Here is a 20051-nt window from a genome sequence, read left to right on the forward strand (position 1 = left end):
TATATATATATAAATATAGACGTTCCTTATTTTGAGAACCATTATTTTTGTAAGTACCATGAGAACTTTCAAATTATTTATTGGATCACATGGTTTTTTGGTTTATTCACATGTGAAATGATATAAAAAATTATGTTGTAGAAGAAACTTTTTTAAAAAACCTTCAAAATAGCTTTTTGTGAACTTGTGAATGAATATGTTCACGTTTTTGTTCACATGTTAACAAATGGGTATTTATAAGGTTTTGAAAAAAACTTTCTTCTGCAACATATATTTTTATAACGTTTCGCATATGAATGAACAAAAAAAACATGTGATCCAATACATAATTTAAGAGTTCTCAATGTTCTTACAAAAAAATTGGTTCTCAAATTAAGGGTCATAAATACATAGGGAAAAGAGAATAATAAGACTGCCTGATACCTAAGCTTAGGTGTGGAACCCCCCACATACTAATATTTTATTATATATTATTTAATGAATAAATGTCTGGCCCGCCATAATTTTTATGGTTTAAAAAATTAATATGTGAGTGTTCCACACCTAAGCTTAGCTACCTAACAGCCTTCCCCAAGGCTAAGGCTGTTAGGTAGCTAAGCTTAGGCGTGGAATACTCATATATTGTTTTTTTAATCCATAAAAATCAGGGGGCATGTGATTTAATTAAAAACTAGCTTAATACCCGCATAATATGCGGAATTTGTACATTATTTTTCATTAAAAAACTTTTAATGTATGAAAATAATTAATGTATAAATAAATATTCACAAGGTTTTGACCCACAATAATAATATTATGTTCATTGTCAATGAAAATCGTTAATAAATATTGTTTTCAGGCATAAAAATAAAAAATATTCATTGTATATTCCAATAAGTGGGTAAAAAACGGTGAATGTCCAAGAACCCCTTAGTCCCGCAAAAGAATTTTTTCTCTCAACCTAGCGATCATGTAACACAACGTGACAGTGAAATCTCAAGTTTACCATTATATTAGTTATGATATATTAAATACATATTTTTATTAACACTAAGTTATACATACATAACTTTCATATTAGGAGTATCAAATGTGTTATATTAATTATGCAATCACATTAAAAAATAAATCATGTAATATTCATATCAACTCATTCAAAATGGAAAATTGTCAAATATTTGTATCATTTACTGTCACACCCCACCTTTGACGGAATCATAGGATATGACGAAAAGATATAGCAATAGCACATGGACTTTATAATAGAGTCATACTAAATGAAATCCAAATAATTGTGATTTCCACAAGCGGGATAACTCTAGGCAACACGCCTCAAATAGCAAAAGAAATGTAACAAATAACAAATAGCGTTCAATGTTCAAATGCAAACTAGGAATCCATGAAGGATCTCTTTATTGGTCTTCCTAAAGCCCATATGCCCAGTCTCCTTAAACATTATTATTACCTGAAAATGAATGCTCGAAAATGTCAACATAATGTTGGTAAGTTCGTAGGTTTAAAGGAATACAAATGAGTTTGTTGTGCATGATATATGAGGTTTGGACAATAGTGTAAATATAAACATGTAGTAGCATGTATGCATACCAAATACCGATCAATGCCATCATAGTTTTCCAACAACACAAACTCATCACTGCTTGCCAACAACACAATCACATCACTACTTGCCAACATCTCAATAAAACACTGTAATACCAACAACTACCAGCTGGAGTATATAGTTGGTCGATAGATTTCAAATAGTCTTCAATAGATATCAACAGACATCTATTGCATCATAGAATCAACACAAACAAGCTAGCATACGCCTTTCATAATTACACGTATTTGTCCAAGAAAACAAACAAGTTTTGACACAACTAGTAAAGAAATGAAAAGTGTTTTGAGCATCATTTTCCTCCAAATAATAAAAGGGCCACGAAACTCACCTCAATCAGCAAGCAGTTGTGTAAAGTCCAAAAGATCACTAGAATCTACACAACATATACATGTACAAGTTACAATTATTGAACATGGTCAATAACCGTCCATTATAACCTGCATTTGATGAAATACACATATGGCTACTCTCAAGGTATTCATAAAATGATTTGTCATATTTTATTAAGTTATAAGTCATATAACTTAATATAGAGTATTTGTCTCGATGATTTATGATTAAATTCTACAAACTCATATTCACTGGAATTTTCGGTAACTTTATCAATTTTTATTCCAGATCACCCGAACTAACCAAGTCCTTAAATTTTTACCACTGTGACTTTTATGTGTTAGATACTTAAAAGAATTTTTACAGAATTTATTTTGTACTTGAACTATTTTTAAAAATTCGATAATTACAGACTAGTTAGAAAATTCACTGTTTGCGCGCAGAAAAGTTTTATAAATGTTAAGGGCCTTCAAAGCTTCAAAAAAATCCAATTTTTTTACTGTACACTTTTAATATCTTAAAAATGTTTCTGCAAAAATATAAACTTCCAGTTCATAAAATCGGCCAAGATATGACTATTTGAATTCGACCTAAATCTGTTCAGAAAACTCAGCTTTGTGCAATTTTGTTATAAAATTCGTTTGACAACCTTAAACTTCATATTTTGACACTAAACCACTTCCACCAGAAAGTAGACTTCCTGAACTTAATTTTAGACACCAAAATCATGACTTAACCATCTTCCATGACCAAGATACGACCTTTCAAAGTTAACAAACCGAATCTGTCCAGATTCTGAAATAACTCAACTTACTGTTATAAAGACTGTTACAACTAAATATTTATAGATAAACTTTCAAATCTTTCCAACACCTATTTACATCTGTTATTATGATTTCCATGCCTTCATAATTGGATTTCTTTAGTTACATTAATTATTATGCTACATTAAATACTTAAACTTTTAACATTAATATAATTTATACTTCAAGCTTTTGACTTAACCCTAAAAAAAAACACATTTCATTCATTATTATAAATTTTGCCATAATATATATTCATCAACATAGGTTACTTATAAATAAAGATTAATCAATAAAAAGATATGCTTATATATATGTATGTATATATATATATATTATATGAAAAGAGAAGACAAGTGATTTACCCCAAGATTGATGATTTTCTTCTTAGATACCTTGAAAAAGAATAGAATATAATCTTTAAGAATTTTATTATTAATTGTAATTTAAATAAAGATTCATAAGAATTAAAATTAAGCTTACCAAAAAAATTATAGCTTTGATCTTGAGAGTTTCCCTCTTTTTTGTTTAGGTGTTTACTTATATTTATTATAAGGATAAGTGTTTTAGAGTTTGAATGTAATTAGGATATATTAATACATAATTTAACAAGAGTTCTAATAGAAATACAACTTGTCTTTTTTTTTTCTTTTGGTCGTCCCCCTCTCCCCCTAAATGTTATACTCCACCATTTTTGATGTATAATCTTATTATTATTTCTATTTTACTACTTGTATTGATTATAAAAATTACTTTGAATATTATTGATTTTATTCACCAAAATTCTACACTTGTTATACTATATAGGCACATTGACTAGTCAAGAAATTTTGAATTTAAGTTAGAGGCTATAATAAAGTACCGGTTTTGGTGACGGATGTCACATTTACACATAGTAGAAAATACAAAAATATATAAACTTCGTATACTATATAAATGATTTTATTTATTTATAAAAGACTACGAAATACCGTTATTGTACTAAAATAAATAAATATAGAGTACTTTATAAGACTCATTTATTTATATAAAACTATGAGGACCAAAAGTGTTATTGACTAATTTTTTAGTCAATTATGATGTCATGAAAATAATCCAATGGTAGAGAATAAGAGATGAAATTCAATCAATGGTCCTTACTTTTTCAATTTAGAATTTAAGGTTTTATTTTAATATATATTAAAGATAAACAAATATTAAAAAATTAGTATGTAAAAGGTTTCACACTTAAACTTAAGTGCCGGACAACCTTACATTCATTTATATATATATATATATATATGGTTTGATTGGAAAGCCAAATGCTATGCAGGAAACGTTTTATGTACCAAACAACTCTTCATACCAATATATATTAATTAATTTGCAAATCACAATATCTTTATGTAGACTTCAAAATATCGCAAGTCAACAATCAAAAACATATCTATAATATAACTAAAAGAGCAGGTTGAGGATACACTTGACATTCTTAATCCTCACCTTTAGCTTAATACTCCCTCTTTATTAATCTTCTATTTTTTTAATATTTATTTAATAAACAATGACCGATCTTTAATAAAAAGTCTTATAAAAAATCCTCTCTTTACGAACGACAACATACAAAATAAAAGGAAAATAAGGCCCAATCCTATTCTTGGCCTATTCTATTTTTGGCTGCTGGACTTCACACGGGATAAGGGGCAGAAGTTAAGAACCCTTTTGTTTCTCTTTTTATTTAACTAAATTTGAAAAAAAAAGGTAAGTTATAATCAATATTTACATGAAGTTAATTTTCATATGTTTCTTCTTTAGCTTTTTTATTGATTAAGTTTTAATATTGGTCATACACTTTTTGTTTCTATTTTTGTTTGACTAAAGTTGGAAAAAAATGATAAACCAGAATCAATATTTATATGGAGTTAATTTAAAATAAGGCCCAATCCTATTCTTGGCCTATTCTATTTTTGGCTGCTGGACTTCACACGGGATAAGGGGCAGAAGTTAAGAACCCTTTTGTTTCTCTTTTTATTTAACTAAATTTGAAAGAAAAAGGTAAGTTATAATCAATATTTACATGAAGTTAATTTTCATATGTTTCTTCTTTAGCTTTTTTATGGATTAAGTTTTAATATTGGTCATACACTTTTTGTTTCTATTTTTGTTTGACTAAAGTTGGAAAAAAATGATAAACCAGAATCAATATTTATATGGAGTTAATTTTCATATGTTTCTTCTTTAACTTTCGTATTGTTTAAGTTTGTGATATTGATCATACATTTTTTGTTTCACAGTTATTATAAGATTTTTATATCTTGAAACTACCCATATGATGGACGGACCTGAGAACTAATATATATAATTATATATCCTACACGTCTAAAGCATAATAGTAGACATTACGTGTATACTGTATATAACATATGTACTATGCCAAATAATTAACAACGTTATGTTTTATGCTGTTGTACTTTACACAATATATATTATGAGTATATATAGTATAGGTGAAGAGAAGAAAAGAAAATGAATTTTCAATGAAATACTGCATTAAATAAGAAGGGTACTAAATAATGTAGTATCAACTAAATGACATTAAATCGACAATTATTAATATTTACTTTTTTTTCACACACGTACATAATTAAAAAGCAGCTGTAAATAGGAAAATAATTAAAAGGCAATAAATTTATGGTAGTTGCACATAAATTATAGATGTAAATCACTTGTACCTTTCATTTTTGTCATGAAAGAAGGGGCGAGGTACAGTAAAAGAAGAAGAAGACGACGACGACATTGGTGAGGTAGATGAATGATTAATGTGTTTTTTTCCCTTTCTTTTTTGAGTTAATTTCACTACATGCGCTTGGGATATTTCACATTATCAAGTTTTACCCTTTTAATTTAATTTTTTTTTCTTTTTATCATTATATATTTTTTTTAATCATTATATCTCCCTAAGGTGATGCTTCATTATATATCTCACCCTAATAAACATTAGCATGGCTCCAATAGTATAGATATAGATATAGAAATAGATGTATAGAGATATAGAATAGATGGTTAATCTAAAAAAAAAAAGCAAGAAGAAGATGATGTTTAAAGTTGTAAAAAGACTAACATACAATTACATACAATGCACATAAAGGCCTTGATGGAGCCATACTAACGTTCATTAGTTTTTTTTTTTTTTTTGAAAATTTACTTTTATTCTCAAACGGCCAAAACCACCAAATCGTGGTCGGGAAACTATATAAACATTTACAAAACTTGGAACTTACACAAGTGTCCCAAGTTAACGAACTATGCCTTGATCTATTAAAATACCATAAATAACTATAAGAACGAATATCATGGAAAATCTTTTCGATGCACCTGGGCCCGTTAGCAAACCTTTTTCCATTACGAGCCCGCCAAAGACACCAACAAGTGACAAATAAAATTCATTTTATCACCCTACAATTTCCTTGCCTTTGCCTCGCTTGTTCCTGGAACTCCTGTAGCTCGAATATAGTCCGTTAGGTGAGGAGTATATAATGAAACCGAAAATCACCTCATGGAAAGGTAAGGAAAAGAAACTGTGAAATTGTACCTATAATAGGTACAACATTTACAAAAATAAAAATAAAAAATTACAAAATTAACCTTCATGTATTATAAATACCCATGAATGCCTCTTGAAAATCATCTTGCAGTACCCAAAATTTATAGAGCCTGCTGTACATATAATTTCCCCAATGTAATAACAAAACAAAACAAAACAAAAATTTTATAATATGTATACGCTAATTTTTTTTTGTCTTTTAACAAAATGCTTGGTTTATTTTAGATAAAATGTTTGATTAGTTTTAAACGAGCATAGTGTCCGCACGTTACGTCGGCTAGAAGGTGATGACAATATAAAAGGGAGGTGGTGGTGGAGATCGAGGGAGGCGGTGGAGAAGGAGGGTGGCGGCAGATGGTGATAGAGGTCGATGAGAGTGGGTAATGATTAAAAAGAATGGAGAAAAGAGAGTATATAAAAGTTTTATGTTTAAGTAGGAGTATTTTGGGAAGAAAAAAAATGCTGAATTTTAAAAAATACAATACTCTTTATAAGGGAGTATAGATATAGAAGAAATAATGCCTACAGAAACATTCAAGTAATTTTCAGGTTTTCTTACTTGAAAACTTGCAAATTGGTCCTTTAAATATTTGAAATTTACTTTAATCATCTTCTAATCATATTTCTTGAATTATTCTTTCACTATCGAAATCAACTTTTTTCTTATCGAATAGTTATATCAATTAACAATAAACAAATCCACATATAAGTTTGATGAGTTTTTCATGACTTAACCAATACATTCTATGCAATCCACAATGAGTGTTTTTCTCCCAATTTAATTGCCAATAAATCTTATAGACAACCCCATATTTTATACTAATGTTTATTATTTGAGTGTTTGGGCGTTCAATGATGTCAAAATTTTAGTTTATTTATGTTTTGGGTTTTTGGATATTAGTTTGACGTTAGAATTAATCTTTCTCCATCTTAAATGTGAATAATGTACTATAGTGCAATGTGGGCATATGAATTTATTATCGGGATAATGGCTGGCGAAAAAAATGGCGTGTTAAACATGTGACAAAACATGAGCAATAAATTGGTTTTACTTATAAGACGGTCAACAATATTTGAAGGACCAATTTGCAAGGTTTTGAGTAAAAAAAATTACAGACAATTATGGATTACCTGAATGCTTATGCAAGAACTAGACGGGTTTCCGCGTGATTCAGCGGTGATGATGATAGTGACGAAGGTTGTAATGGTGGAGGCGATGTGCGACGGTGACAGTGGTGATGAATGTAAATTAATTGATGTACGTGGGTTAGTTTGGTTCTTTAAGGGTTGCAGAATTTATGTTGTAATTTATTTTATTAAGGGTATTATAGGTAAATAAGTGAAGATATTTAAATTAGTGATAGAGAAGAGAGATAATATGGTCATTTCAACACCTTAATTACTTAAGGGGAGAGGTAGTTTGCTTTATAGAGTAGTATAGCTGTATAGAAAAAATGGTTTTACTCATAAAATATTATTTTTATTATATTTTAACTCACAAATTTATAATATAACTAAAAGAGGGGGTTGGGGGTACACTTGACACCTTTTATCTCCCTCCTTTAGCCTAAAATTCCATTCTTATTAATCATCATCTTATATCCTACTAGCTAATAAACTCGGGTTCAACCTGGGTATATTAATTAAAATTCTTTTAAAAATATAAAGATAACTATATATGACATAATAAATAAATTAAAATCTTTTTAAGAAAAACTATGAACATGCCACATAATATTTTTTTTAGAAATCTACTAAATTAGTTAACATAATCTACCAATATATATATATATATATATAACAAGGTCTAAATTCTTTTATAAAGAAATAATGACCGTTAGATGAGTTCAAACTTTTAATCACAACCTTTAGATCAAAATAATTGTAGCATTACCAAATTTATTTTTAAGTAACCTAACATTAGTTCTTCAACTATGGTAAACTTAAAGAATTACATACGTTGTATTCTTTTCAACTTCCATACGTATATTAATATTTAGTTATTATCTTATTTATCAATTAACAATTGATTGATATTTTTATATAAAGTATCAACATGTCGACAATATTTGTTATTTTAGTATAAAGATTTTGATTTATTTTGGATGGTTTTTATAAGATATATGTAGATTAATTATAGTGAAAGAACTCTATCTTTAATTTATGATTATTTGATCAAACTTAATTATTTCATATGATAATATTAATATTCATATTTTACCGTATTTGTCAAAATATACCCTTAATAATTATTGAAATATATCATAAATAATAGTATGTATAAATTATTTGATTCTCATTCTTTCGTTTACTAATTGTGATATTATTATTTATGCATTCTTTAAGCTTGTAGTTTTAAGATATATCTTTTATTTATTGATTGATTGTATTGTAACTTATCATAGGATAGCAATACGTAAACTTGTGATTTTATTTTATTAAAATGGATCATCGCCCTTATGATGTTTCTTTTTTTATTAACCTTGTCATAAATATTTGTTTAATTTACCTTTCTTATTTTTATAAAATTTAATTTTTTAATAAATTCAAATATGGTCATTAGTTATGAAAAATAATTTCTACATATTATAATTATACAAAATAGTTAATTTAAGATAAAACTACATTTTTGGTCTCTCAACTTGACAAGATTCACAGTTTTTGCCCTTAAGTGAATTAATTACAGAAAAAACCATGAAGTTGGTCAATTTTTTCAATTTTTACTCTGCAACCAAACGCCGTCTATTTGGTCCGTCAAGTGAGAGACAAATTCGTCATTTCATCATGTTTATCTTTTCTTCATCATTCATTCATCACCTCATCATAATATCATTTTTCATCACCAGATTTCATCATCACATGATGATTGAAACAAAAAACAACAAGGCAACATATCTATTTCTGATCCTAACTACAACATCAAACAATTTATATCCCAAACTAGCTATTTAACTAACTCTATAAACATATATAAAAGTTATCATCAACAGTGAAAATTACACCCATGAAGTTATGTGTTAGTCGGCACCATCAAGACAAATTCAAGCACCGTTTTCAGATCCATCCAACCCTTTAGATCTGACAACCACCATTGTCGGCGCTATCACCACATATTCAACCACCGTCGCCAGATCTGGCTTCCGCTTTAGATCCGACAACCGTTGTCGCACCACCACCACAGATTCAACCACCCACCACCAGATGAGTCCCATCAGAACTTGTGTTTGGGATGAAGAATTAGATATAGATAGGTATATGGAGAAATATGCGTGTGCTTTTTAGGTTATAATTTTTGGTGTTTTAGTATATGGACATATAGATACAGATAGGTATAGATATAGATGGATATATGTACTATTGCTTCCTTCTTGTTTTTATTTGGAGCAGCCATCATCACTCTTGCTCTATAGATGTAAGATATATGTATATATATATGTGTATAGATTGAATATAAAGATATAAACTTAGGTTTTTCCAATTTCGTATTATGGAAGAAGAAGAAGAAGAATAGCGAGATAACGAATTTGCCCCTCACTTAACGGACCAAATAGACGGCGTTTGGTTGCGGAGTAAAAACTGAAAAAATTGACCAACTTCAGGGTTTTTTCCGTAATTAATTCACTTAAGGGCAAAAACTGTGAATCTTGCCAAGTTGAGGGACGAAAAATGTAATTTTCTCTTAATTTAATGATATAATCATACAAAATAGAATTAAAAATTAAGTAAATACAACATCAGTCCTTTCATTTTAGATAATTAAAATGGTGTATTTAGTTGGTTTATTGTATTTAATGAAAATATATAAAGTTGAAATCATGAATAAGTTTAACATATTTTAATGATGGATGTATTTGTAAATGTCGTTTTTTTAAGTTAACATTAATTTTTTTATTGTAAATAAACAAACAAAGAACTATTGTAATCAAATATTAAGTTTTCACAATAGACTTTATTATTATATTGATTTAAATTTTTTTTAACATCAAAAATATATTGAATTTTATTATATATTTTCCAATAATTATAAAGTGCTCTCTTAATTGCCAAAATGAGTCAAATCGACCATTCGATTCATAAATGAAAACATAGAAACATAAAATAATAGCGTTATTAAAAAGTAAAAGTTATTATAATACTACTTAGCAAACTTCAAACTTTGAAATTTAATCATAAGATTTTCATTACAACTACCATCGACCAATATATATACATATGAGAAAAGTGAATATGTGGCTATTATGTACCAAAACTTAAGTATAGATCATCTCACATATAAATTTTCAAATATTTGTTGTAAAATAAATAAATCACATAGCCCCCATTAATTTGATGGCTTAAAAAAATGGCATGTGAGAAGTTTCATACCTAAACTCTGGTACATCGTACATGATAGCCACATTCTCTTTCCCATATATATATATATATATAGGGGGATGGGAATATAAGGCTGTCGGATATCTAAGCTTAGGTGTGGAACACTCACATATTGTTTTTGTAATCCATAAAAATCATGGGGGCCCATGCATTTATTCATTAAACAAGAAATAATAAAATATAAGTTTAAGTGCCAGACAGCCTTATTTTCTCTTTTCCCATATATATATACATATATATATATATAGAGAGAGAGATATAGAGAGATCAAAAGAAAAGGTACCTTAAAGAGATATATGATATTCGTTTTTGATTTTATTTATTTTTTTGTTTTTTTTCATTCTTTCTTTAATTAACTAATTCTAAAAAAAAATCACTTTTTAAATAAATCAATACATTTGAGTATTAAGTCAACTTAGAGATCCAAGATGGCTTAACTTAAGAAAGGATAAGTTGGCTAAGTCTACAACTAAACATTTAAACATTCTTTTATATTTTTTCTTATCAACAAATCTAATCAATTACATTATGGCTCAATGTGTAAATCCTACTAGACAACTTCAATACATAAATTTTTTTGAATAATTATATCATCATGTTTCAACTTATCGTATCTATAATTAGTAAGTATGTTATCATGAAAACTTAATTTATTTATTTCGCGTATTACGTGAGAAAATAATCTAGTTTATATATATAAGTACCTATTGCATTAATAAAAATAATAAAATACACTTTAAATTTAAATAGAAATTTAAAATAAATATTTAATGGATTATTTATTTTTAAAAATGTTCAATAATAAATATGATATCATAAATAAATTAAAATCTTTTTAAGAAAAAACTATGAACAAGCCACATAATACTTTTTTCTAAAAATAGTTTTAAAAGACAATATAAAGATTGCTATATAATTTTTTTTATTTTTTCCCCGCCTGTTCTAATTATTTTTTTTTATCTTTCCTATCATATATCTTTTTCTATTCCTATAAAAACAAATCATAATCTATCCTTTATTCCTCTTCTCAAAATAAAGTTACGAATATATAAATTCAATCAAATTTCTCCAGTTGTTAATGCTTCTTATCTACTCGAACACTTTGATTAAATCTACACGCAAGTTCTTTTTTCCCCTCTTTTGTAAAATCATAAACAATACCACCGGGTATTGTTCTTCTCTTTTTGTTTTCTTTGATCCTATATCATTGTATTGTTATTATCTTTTTTTTTTTTCCATTATTTGATTTTGTATTAATGTTGATTTTATATTATTATACATTATCTTTATCTCAATAGTACTCTTTTCCATGTATATTTCAATTTTCGGATGTAGTATTTTCGTAATTTGTAGAATGGGCAACTTGGACATGAGGATCGAGTACAACGAGTGTCTCTACATTTGCTTTGTGATCACATATATATGAAACTTTGTAAATGATGTGATACCACAGGAATCAAAAATGTATTTCGTTCTTACTTTAATTTGCATAAGTGGTTGAAAAATGAACAAGTGTTCATTGGAGTTATCTTTTATGTCTTGAAGTTACTCATTATGGCACGTGTTATATGTGATATTGATTAACCTTTACGTACGGTATATATAATTCTTATAGTGTAAATGACTTATACATCATCACTATGACCTTGATAATTTTGTATATTCTTCCATTCCAGTTTAATTGTATACATATGATATTTGAGTGACCTTTACCATTTGGTTTATAGTTGATTTCATTTGATAATCGTTGTCCAGGATCAATGGTAGCTGCTCATGAATAGGTTCACCGTTCATGTTGATTTTAGTAGTTGCTCATGAGGTCAATATTTTGTTGCCTTCTCATTCATGGTTCTTCCTAATTAAAACTGCTCTAATTTTGTTTTGCTATTGTAAATAAATAATCTTAATTACTTAGGGTTTAATTAAAATCAAATTAACTTTGGGTATGCATGGCTCATTGTAAAGATAAAAAAAAAAAAACTTACAATCGACTATCAAAAAGGTTTTTTTTATTTTTATTTATATACTGTATTCATATTTAATCATATTATTATTATTATTATTATTATTATTATTATTATTATTATTATTATTATTATTATTATTATTTAACATTTAATTCTTATGTTATTGATATTATTATCTTTTTTAATTTAGTTTGTTTCCCATTATAGATCGTTATAACTTCTTCTTCAATAAGAAAAAATAATACCACATTAGTTCACTTGAAGATTTTAAGCCAACACATGTTAACATCGTCTACGACTACGTGTTGTGTATGTATGGATTATTTCGGAGTGGAATAACCCGAAGAAAATCAAAACGTTCGAGATGGTCTTTGTTTATGAATTAGTATGTATTTTTCAAATTATATACTTCGTTGCAAATTTTTTATTCAACTAAATTTGAAAAAAAAAGGGTAAACTTGAATCAATATTTATATGAAGTTAATTTTCATATGTTTTTCCTTTAATTTTCGTACTGATTAAGTTGTGATATTGGTCATATTGATGATTGCTCGAATCATATTAGCTTTGATTAATATATTTTAAAAGTATCCGTCCATTGGATGATCTGAACACTAGTACAGAAATAAAATTAGAAGCATTACAAAATCTTTATAAAGAGTGGAGATGACTAGAGACACATAGAGGAGAGTCGCATGATTTTTTGTTTATAGATATCAAGTATATTATAAACTTTTTTATTTTTATAATCATACTTTGACTTGAATGTCCAAAACATTTACTGCCATAATATTCTGTTTTAATATGAGGAACATAGGTTCTTAGAACTATATATATATATATACTAGGTATTTTACCCCGCGCGATGCGCGGCTAGCTAAAAAGATTATTTTATACATTAGTAAATAGTTATTCTATTGGTTTATTATGTAAAAATTGATTATGTTATAGTTCATGGTTAATTCATGTATCACTCTGGTCACCTTTTGTATTTTCAGACATGTCGATAGCACAGTCACTTAATCTATTATAGTGATTACACATCCCTTCTAAGAACATTTAACCTAAGATATTTTGATATCATCAACAACACCATTTGTGTAGCCATAAATCACGTAAAAATGTATTCACTTTATAGATTAACACTACAACAAATCAAACGTAAATCGCGTAATAATGTAACATGTTATCTATTCATCAAACGTAATAATATGTACAAAGTAAAAAACCAAACATGACAAAAATTTAGTCATATAAAATACACATAAATTTAGTCATATGAAATACACATAAATACAATATGAATAAGTAAAAAAACCCAATAAGATAAATAAGAGAAAATCATTATAGTTTTTGCTTTTTATTATATGATAGACTTTGTTTGATGATTAGAATAACAACCAACTTTAGTTAAAGTTTCGGCAAAAAAAAAAAAAGAGAGAAACAACAAAATTGATTGGTCATATATAATCTAATAATATATTCAAATAATTTCTAAAATTTGATATAGTCTTTAAAGTTGTATATATTTTAATAAATAATATTATTTTTGTCAAATATGTGTGCCATTTTAGTAGATGCATGGACGTTATTTTATTTTTTTTAATATGAAGTTTTGATATTATTTTTTTATCTTGTGTATATAATTATGATTAATATATCATATTATATTTAATAAAATAAAATAGATTATTTTGAGAATAAATAAAGGTTATAAAATAAATATATTATAAAAAATGTATGGAGATGCCACGTAGGATAAAATCCTATGTGGCAATATTTAAAATTAGCTTTAAATTGAAAGAAGGCTTTAGAAGGCTAGGATTCTTATTGTTTTAATCTATATATAGATATATAATATATATATATAGGTTTTAGGTAAAATAAAACAAGTATTAAAGTAAAACAAATAAAACAATAGGTTTTTCTTCACTGAAGATCACCGTGCAGCATGAAAATCATTGTGCATCAATTGCTTCGTGAATCTTCGTGCATCAATTTAACTATGATCCAAGGGTCAAGATCATGTCTTATTTGTTTTACTTTAATATTTGTTCTATAATAACCAACCCCTATATATATATATATATATTATATAAAGATAAAGATGTTATTTATAAAACTAAACGGACAAAACTACATCAAATAACTAACTTCCGATTGTCTAAATAGTCAATAACAATAACTTCGATCATTAATCATTCCATTTCATCCATCAAATTTTTTTCTGACAATAACAATAACTGCTTTTTGACAAGTTTTTTTAGCCTATTTTTATCTTTCTTATATTATATTATATAGAATTTTTTCTGGTTTTGGTTTTTTAACATTTTTCTTGGATTTTGATTTTTTTTTTATTTTTCACAAAAAATATATATGTATTTGATAGGACAAACTATTGAATATTGTTATAGTATTTTAGGATTTTTGAAATTTATAATTAGTATAATGGAACCACATCAATAATAAACGCAAACACGATAATTGAAGTTCCGCACATATTACATTTATTATTAAATAATATTTAAAAAAAATATTAAAAATGACATACCAAAACTTGTAGAACATATTTTCATATTCGTAAGTTTGTAACTAATACATTTATAAAATCTGTTGTAAAATAAATTTTATTGTACTTGTATAAATAAATTATTATTGTATGTAGGAATGATAGTTTTGCTTATCAAAAGCTGTTGCTATATCTAATAAGCTAAAAGTATAAATGAAAATGTTTTGGGAAGTTCTCACTCCAATTTCATGCACATATATGCTTATGGTGATATGTTTTTTTCTTCTTTGTAATTAATTCTAGTGTATATGAGATATATACATATATATGGGTTAGTATTGATAGAACTTGGTACATTACACATACTAAAAAATGTTGACATGGTTAAAAAAAAGTATGTTAACTATCATAAACAACAAGTTGTTATAATTAAATAATAAAGTTAATTAGACTTTTATTTTTGTTGATTTATTTCAATGGTGTGGATTAAAAACATGTTTTCATTTGTAGCTAGACTTCATGGAAAAAACGATGCTTTATTGTTGCAAAATTGGACGAGATTGTTGTATCAGTTGTCAAACGGTTTAGTGTAAGCTGCTTCAAGACATAAAATGTCTTTGTAAGGTTTAGATCTTAGCTAGGTTAGATTTGGGTTCTGCAAATGAGAATGTTTTACCTTAACTATGATTTTGTAAACTCATGGGGCATCTTGTGATATATTTTTGAGATTGTTGGTTTTGATGTATGATGCAAAAATGAATGAATCAATGAATATTTGTGTTTGAGATGTTTTGTTATAAGTTGTAAGAAGAGTTATTGATTTAGTGTTTATATATTTGTCAAATGAAGATGTCCAGGAATGAAAAAAAAGAAAAAGAAAATCTACTAGTAAATAATCAATTAATCATACACGATGAACTAAAAACCGTGTCAGAAAAAGATACAAATAGACAAGGTTTTGAAGACCGTGTCAAAAGTAGGATTTTTACACGGTTAAAAAACAGTGTAAAAAGGGTTAGAATCAGTTACACAATCCTTTTATACGAAACCAAAACCGTGTAAAAATCCAGTTTTTAACCGTGTAAAAAACCATGTTTTTGTAGTAGTGAAAATTCACAAAATCAAAATGTGTGAGACTTTTTACTAAGTTGGATATAATACAATCCCACCTTTCACTTCCTCGTATATAATTCATTAGCCCCCAAAAAAAAAAGTTAATTTATGCGAGCGGTCAAAATCCATGAAATGGGTAATTAACTACAATTGTTAACATGTAGCAATTTAAATTTATACCTACCTCATTTGTACTGGAGATAAGTTATTTGTTATTCATTGAATAAAAATACTAAATTGTTAACATGTGCACATGTCCTTAATCGATCGATCCGGCCATTTAATAAGACGAATACAAAAAAGTCCTTATAAATAGGAACCAAAACTATAGGTAGAGATCACCACCAAGCTTTCTTTGATACTACAATCTATATTATGTCTACTTCACTACCCCTGATCACCTCTTCAGTTACTACTACTTTTACGGCTCGAACCAAGAAAACTCAAGGGTTCCGAGTCTCATCATGCAACAACGTAACACCAACAAATAATGATGACAATGATAATAACCAACTCATACTCCCCGAAACCCAAAAACTTGTCCTGCCCAACAATATGAATGTAGACCGAAGGAACCTCCTTGTGGGTCTGGGCGGTGTCTGCACCGCCGCAAACTTAGCTTCCTTGTCATCCACGTTAGCTTCTCCCATTACAGCTCCTGATCCCAAATGCAAGTACTCGTATGTCGATAAACCTGGATCGGCTATAAGGACACTAAAATGTTGTCCTCCTAACCTTGGGAAGGAGGTTAAACCTTTCGTGTTTCCACACAAAAAAGAACCGGTGAGAATGAGATGGCCGGCACATAAAGGGACTAAAGAGCAAGTCGAGAAGTACAAACGCGCCATTGCAGCCATGCGGGCCCTCCCAGACGACCACCCGCATAGCTTCAAACAACAAGCTTCAATTCATTGTGCTTATTGTAACGGAGGTTACACTCAAATCGAAAGCGGGTTTCCTGATGTCGAGCTCCAGATTCATAATTCCTGGCTCTTCTTTCCATTCCATCGTTGGTACCTGTACTTTTACGAAAGAATCTTGGGAAAGTTAATCGACGATCCCACTTTCGCGTTACCTTACTGGAACTGGGACGATCCAGCTGGAATGGAGATTCCGGAAATTTTTCTAGGGGATGAAAGCAATCCCCTATATGATTTTTTCCGTGACCCGAAACATCTACCTCCAAGAGTAGTCGACTTAGCATACAGTGGGAAAGACCAAGATATCGATCCCAGTCTTGATCAAAAAGAGTGCAATCTTATTACCATGCACCGTGATATGATTACGAACGCGGTTGATGACATCAGTTTCTTTGGAGGCGTATACGTAGGTGGGAGCGAGCCTGTTAAAAACGGAGACCCCTCGATTGGATCCGTGGAAGCCGGTTGTCACACTGCGATGCATTTATGGGTTGGTAGACCGCGCTCGGAGTTTCCTAACGGAGAGGACATGGGTAACTTCTATTCCGCGGGTTATGACCCGTTGTTTTTTGTGCATCATGCTAATGTCGACCGTATGTGGAAGCTATGGAAGGATTTATGCCTTCCAGGACACGTAGAACCCGTCGAGGACGAGTGGTTAAATTCTTCGTACTTGTTTTACGACGAGAATGAAGACCTCATACGAGTTTATAACAAAGACGCGGTTGATATGAGGAAGCTGGGATTTGATTATTCACATACCGATATTAATAACGTCCCGTGGAGGAACAGTCGACCCGCCAAACGTAAGGAAAAGTTACCGCCGGCCTCAGGAGGTGTGCACCCGGGGAAACAACCGTTAAAACTAACCGATAAGAACCTCAAGGTTCGTGTTACCAGGCCGGATCCTCCTAAGGACGACGACAGGAAGAATTACAAGGAGGTTTTGTTTATCGACGGGATAAAACACAAGGGTAATAAGCTTGTGAAATTTGATGTGTTCGTGAATGACAAGATTAGCGCCGATGATCAGGCTCTCTCGACTTGTGACCCAGAATACGCGGGTGGGTTTGCCCAGATTGCACATGGCAGTGATATGGCGATGCCTTGTGGAGCCAGGTTCGGGTTGGACGAGCTGTTGGAGGACACAAACTCCGAAGACGACAAGGTTGCTGTGGTTAAATTGGTGCCAAGGACCCCGGCTGAAAAAATCACCATTGGGAATATCAGAATCGATTGGGTTTCCGCTTCTATCCCATTAGCGGATGTGGAAAAGTTGAACAGCGAGGTGTTTCTGCCTGTTAAACTAGGCAACATCCTCAAGGTTAGTATTGATAGACCAGATGTGATCGAGAAGCGGTTTTACAAAGAGGTTTTGTCTATTAAGGGTAAAAACCTGGATAATAAGGCTGTGAAATTTGATGTCTTTGTGAATGACAAGGTTAACAAAAACTCTAAAAAGGAAGATCTTCCCACGCCTTGCAGCCCTGAATACGCGGGTAGGTTTGCACGGCTTCCACTTAACAACGGTGATTCGTCTTCGGATTTTGAGGTGACATTCGACCTGGACAAGCTGTTGCGTGACACAAAAACCAACCACAAAAGGGAGGTTGTGGTTGCATTGGTGCCAAAGACAGCCGAGACTAAAAGTCTCATCATTACGGACATCCTGATCAAGTTGGTGCCTATGTTATTAACTACTTAACTTAATCTTGATTGTTGTAGTAATTAATAAATAAATTGTGCATTTTGGCCATACACACGTAGCATTAGGATGCACCGTGTATGTTGTGTAGCCATATCATAATATGCACATTATATATGTTGCAAGGTTTTCGTTGATGTTTGGTTGATATAATAAAATTGGTTTTCCTATTCAAATCTTGTGAATTATTTTTTTTAGAATGACATAAAGTATTATCAATGAACGTACCAGCTAGCAAGATGCTAAAAGCAGGTCAATGTACTAATTACACATCTAGATTTATCTCAGGGCTTTAACTGCTAAGACTGTAATAAGGTTGAAAAAACTCGTGCCAATTGCAGCTGAGACACGAAAAAGAAAGCATCAGCCATGAAAAAATGGAGTCATGATCCATGTATGCCAAGTTGATCCGCCCTTTCTGTCGCGCCTATGAACCCATAGGAAAAAGGTAGAAACAATAATGGCATTGAAGATGTCCAGCCCACTCTCGTGAATGTCGTTATGTAAGCATTGTTTCTAGCCTTCCATACGTGCCACCAACTAGTAAAAAGGAAAGCCTCAAGTCTAAGACGTGATTTTTCATTTATGACAAGTGAGTCGCAGCATGATAAAGTAGCTTCAGGGGTAACAGCGGGAATGGGCAACAGAATCCAGGTGCTTAAAGAAGATCTGATCTCAGACGCAATTTTACATCCATGAAACAAATGGTTAGTCGTTTCCACACCAGAATTGCATAACGTGCATCGAAACGTGTTGACATCAATCCCTCTACCGAAGAGATTGACATTCGCAGGGATTCCATTTCGTCTCAATCGCCAAATGAATGTGTTAACTTTCTTTGGGACACAAGGATTCCATTTAGTTTTCAAGTTAGAATCTATAGGTAAACAATAATGATCGATGTTTCTCCTTACATGAGCAATAGAAAAATATGTATTTCCATTAAATTCAACAACTATTTGTCGCTTTCTTTATTAACAATGTCACTTGGGAGTTCGCTCATCAAAAGGTTAAGCTGATCAAATTCTCGAGTGCTTCTAAGTGGTCTGCTCCAACTCCATTGCCCTCCATCCTCATTGGGTCGATCTTTAACATAACACTTGCCATCCGTATCAAGAGTAGCCAATCTCGGAACCTGTTGGCCAAA

At 29.8% G+C, this 20051-nt stretch overlaps 1 protein-coding gene across 1 annotated transcript; it reads left to right on the forward strand.

Moving 5' to 3' along the window:
- The first annotated feature begins 16632 nt into the window (after positions 1 to 16632).
- On the forward strand, positions 16633 to 19080 carry LOC122594199 (polyphenol oxidase I, chloroplastic-like). Its single transcript, XM_043766669.1, has 2 exons — positions 16633 to 18881; positions 18920 to 19080. Exons 1-2 carry the CDS (start codon positions 16655 to 16657, stop codon positions 18922 to 18924), a joined length of 2232 nt encoding a protein of 743 aa, XP_043622604.1. The 5' UTR covers positions 16633 to 16654; the 3' UTR covers positions 18925 to 19080.
- The last annotated feature ends 971 nt before the right edge of the window (positions 19081 to 20051 follow it).

This window comes from Erigeron canadensis, chromosome 3 (genome assembly GCF_010389155.1).
Source record: "Erigeron canadensis isolate Cc75 chromosome 3, C_canadensis_v1, whole genome shotgun sequence".
In the NCBI taxonomy this organism is placed as follows: domain Eukaryota; kingdom Viridiplantae; phylum Streptophyta; class Magnoliopsida; order Asterales; family Asteraceae; genus Erigeron; species Erigeron canadensis.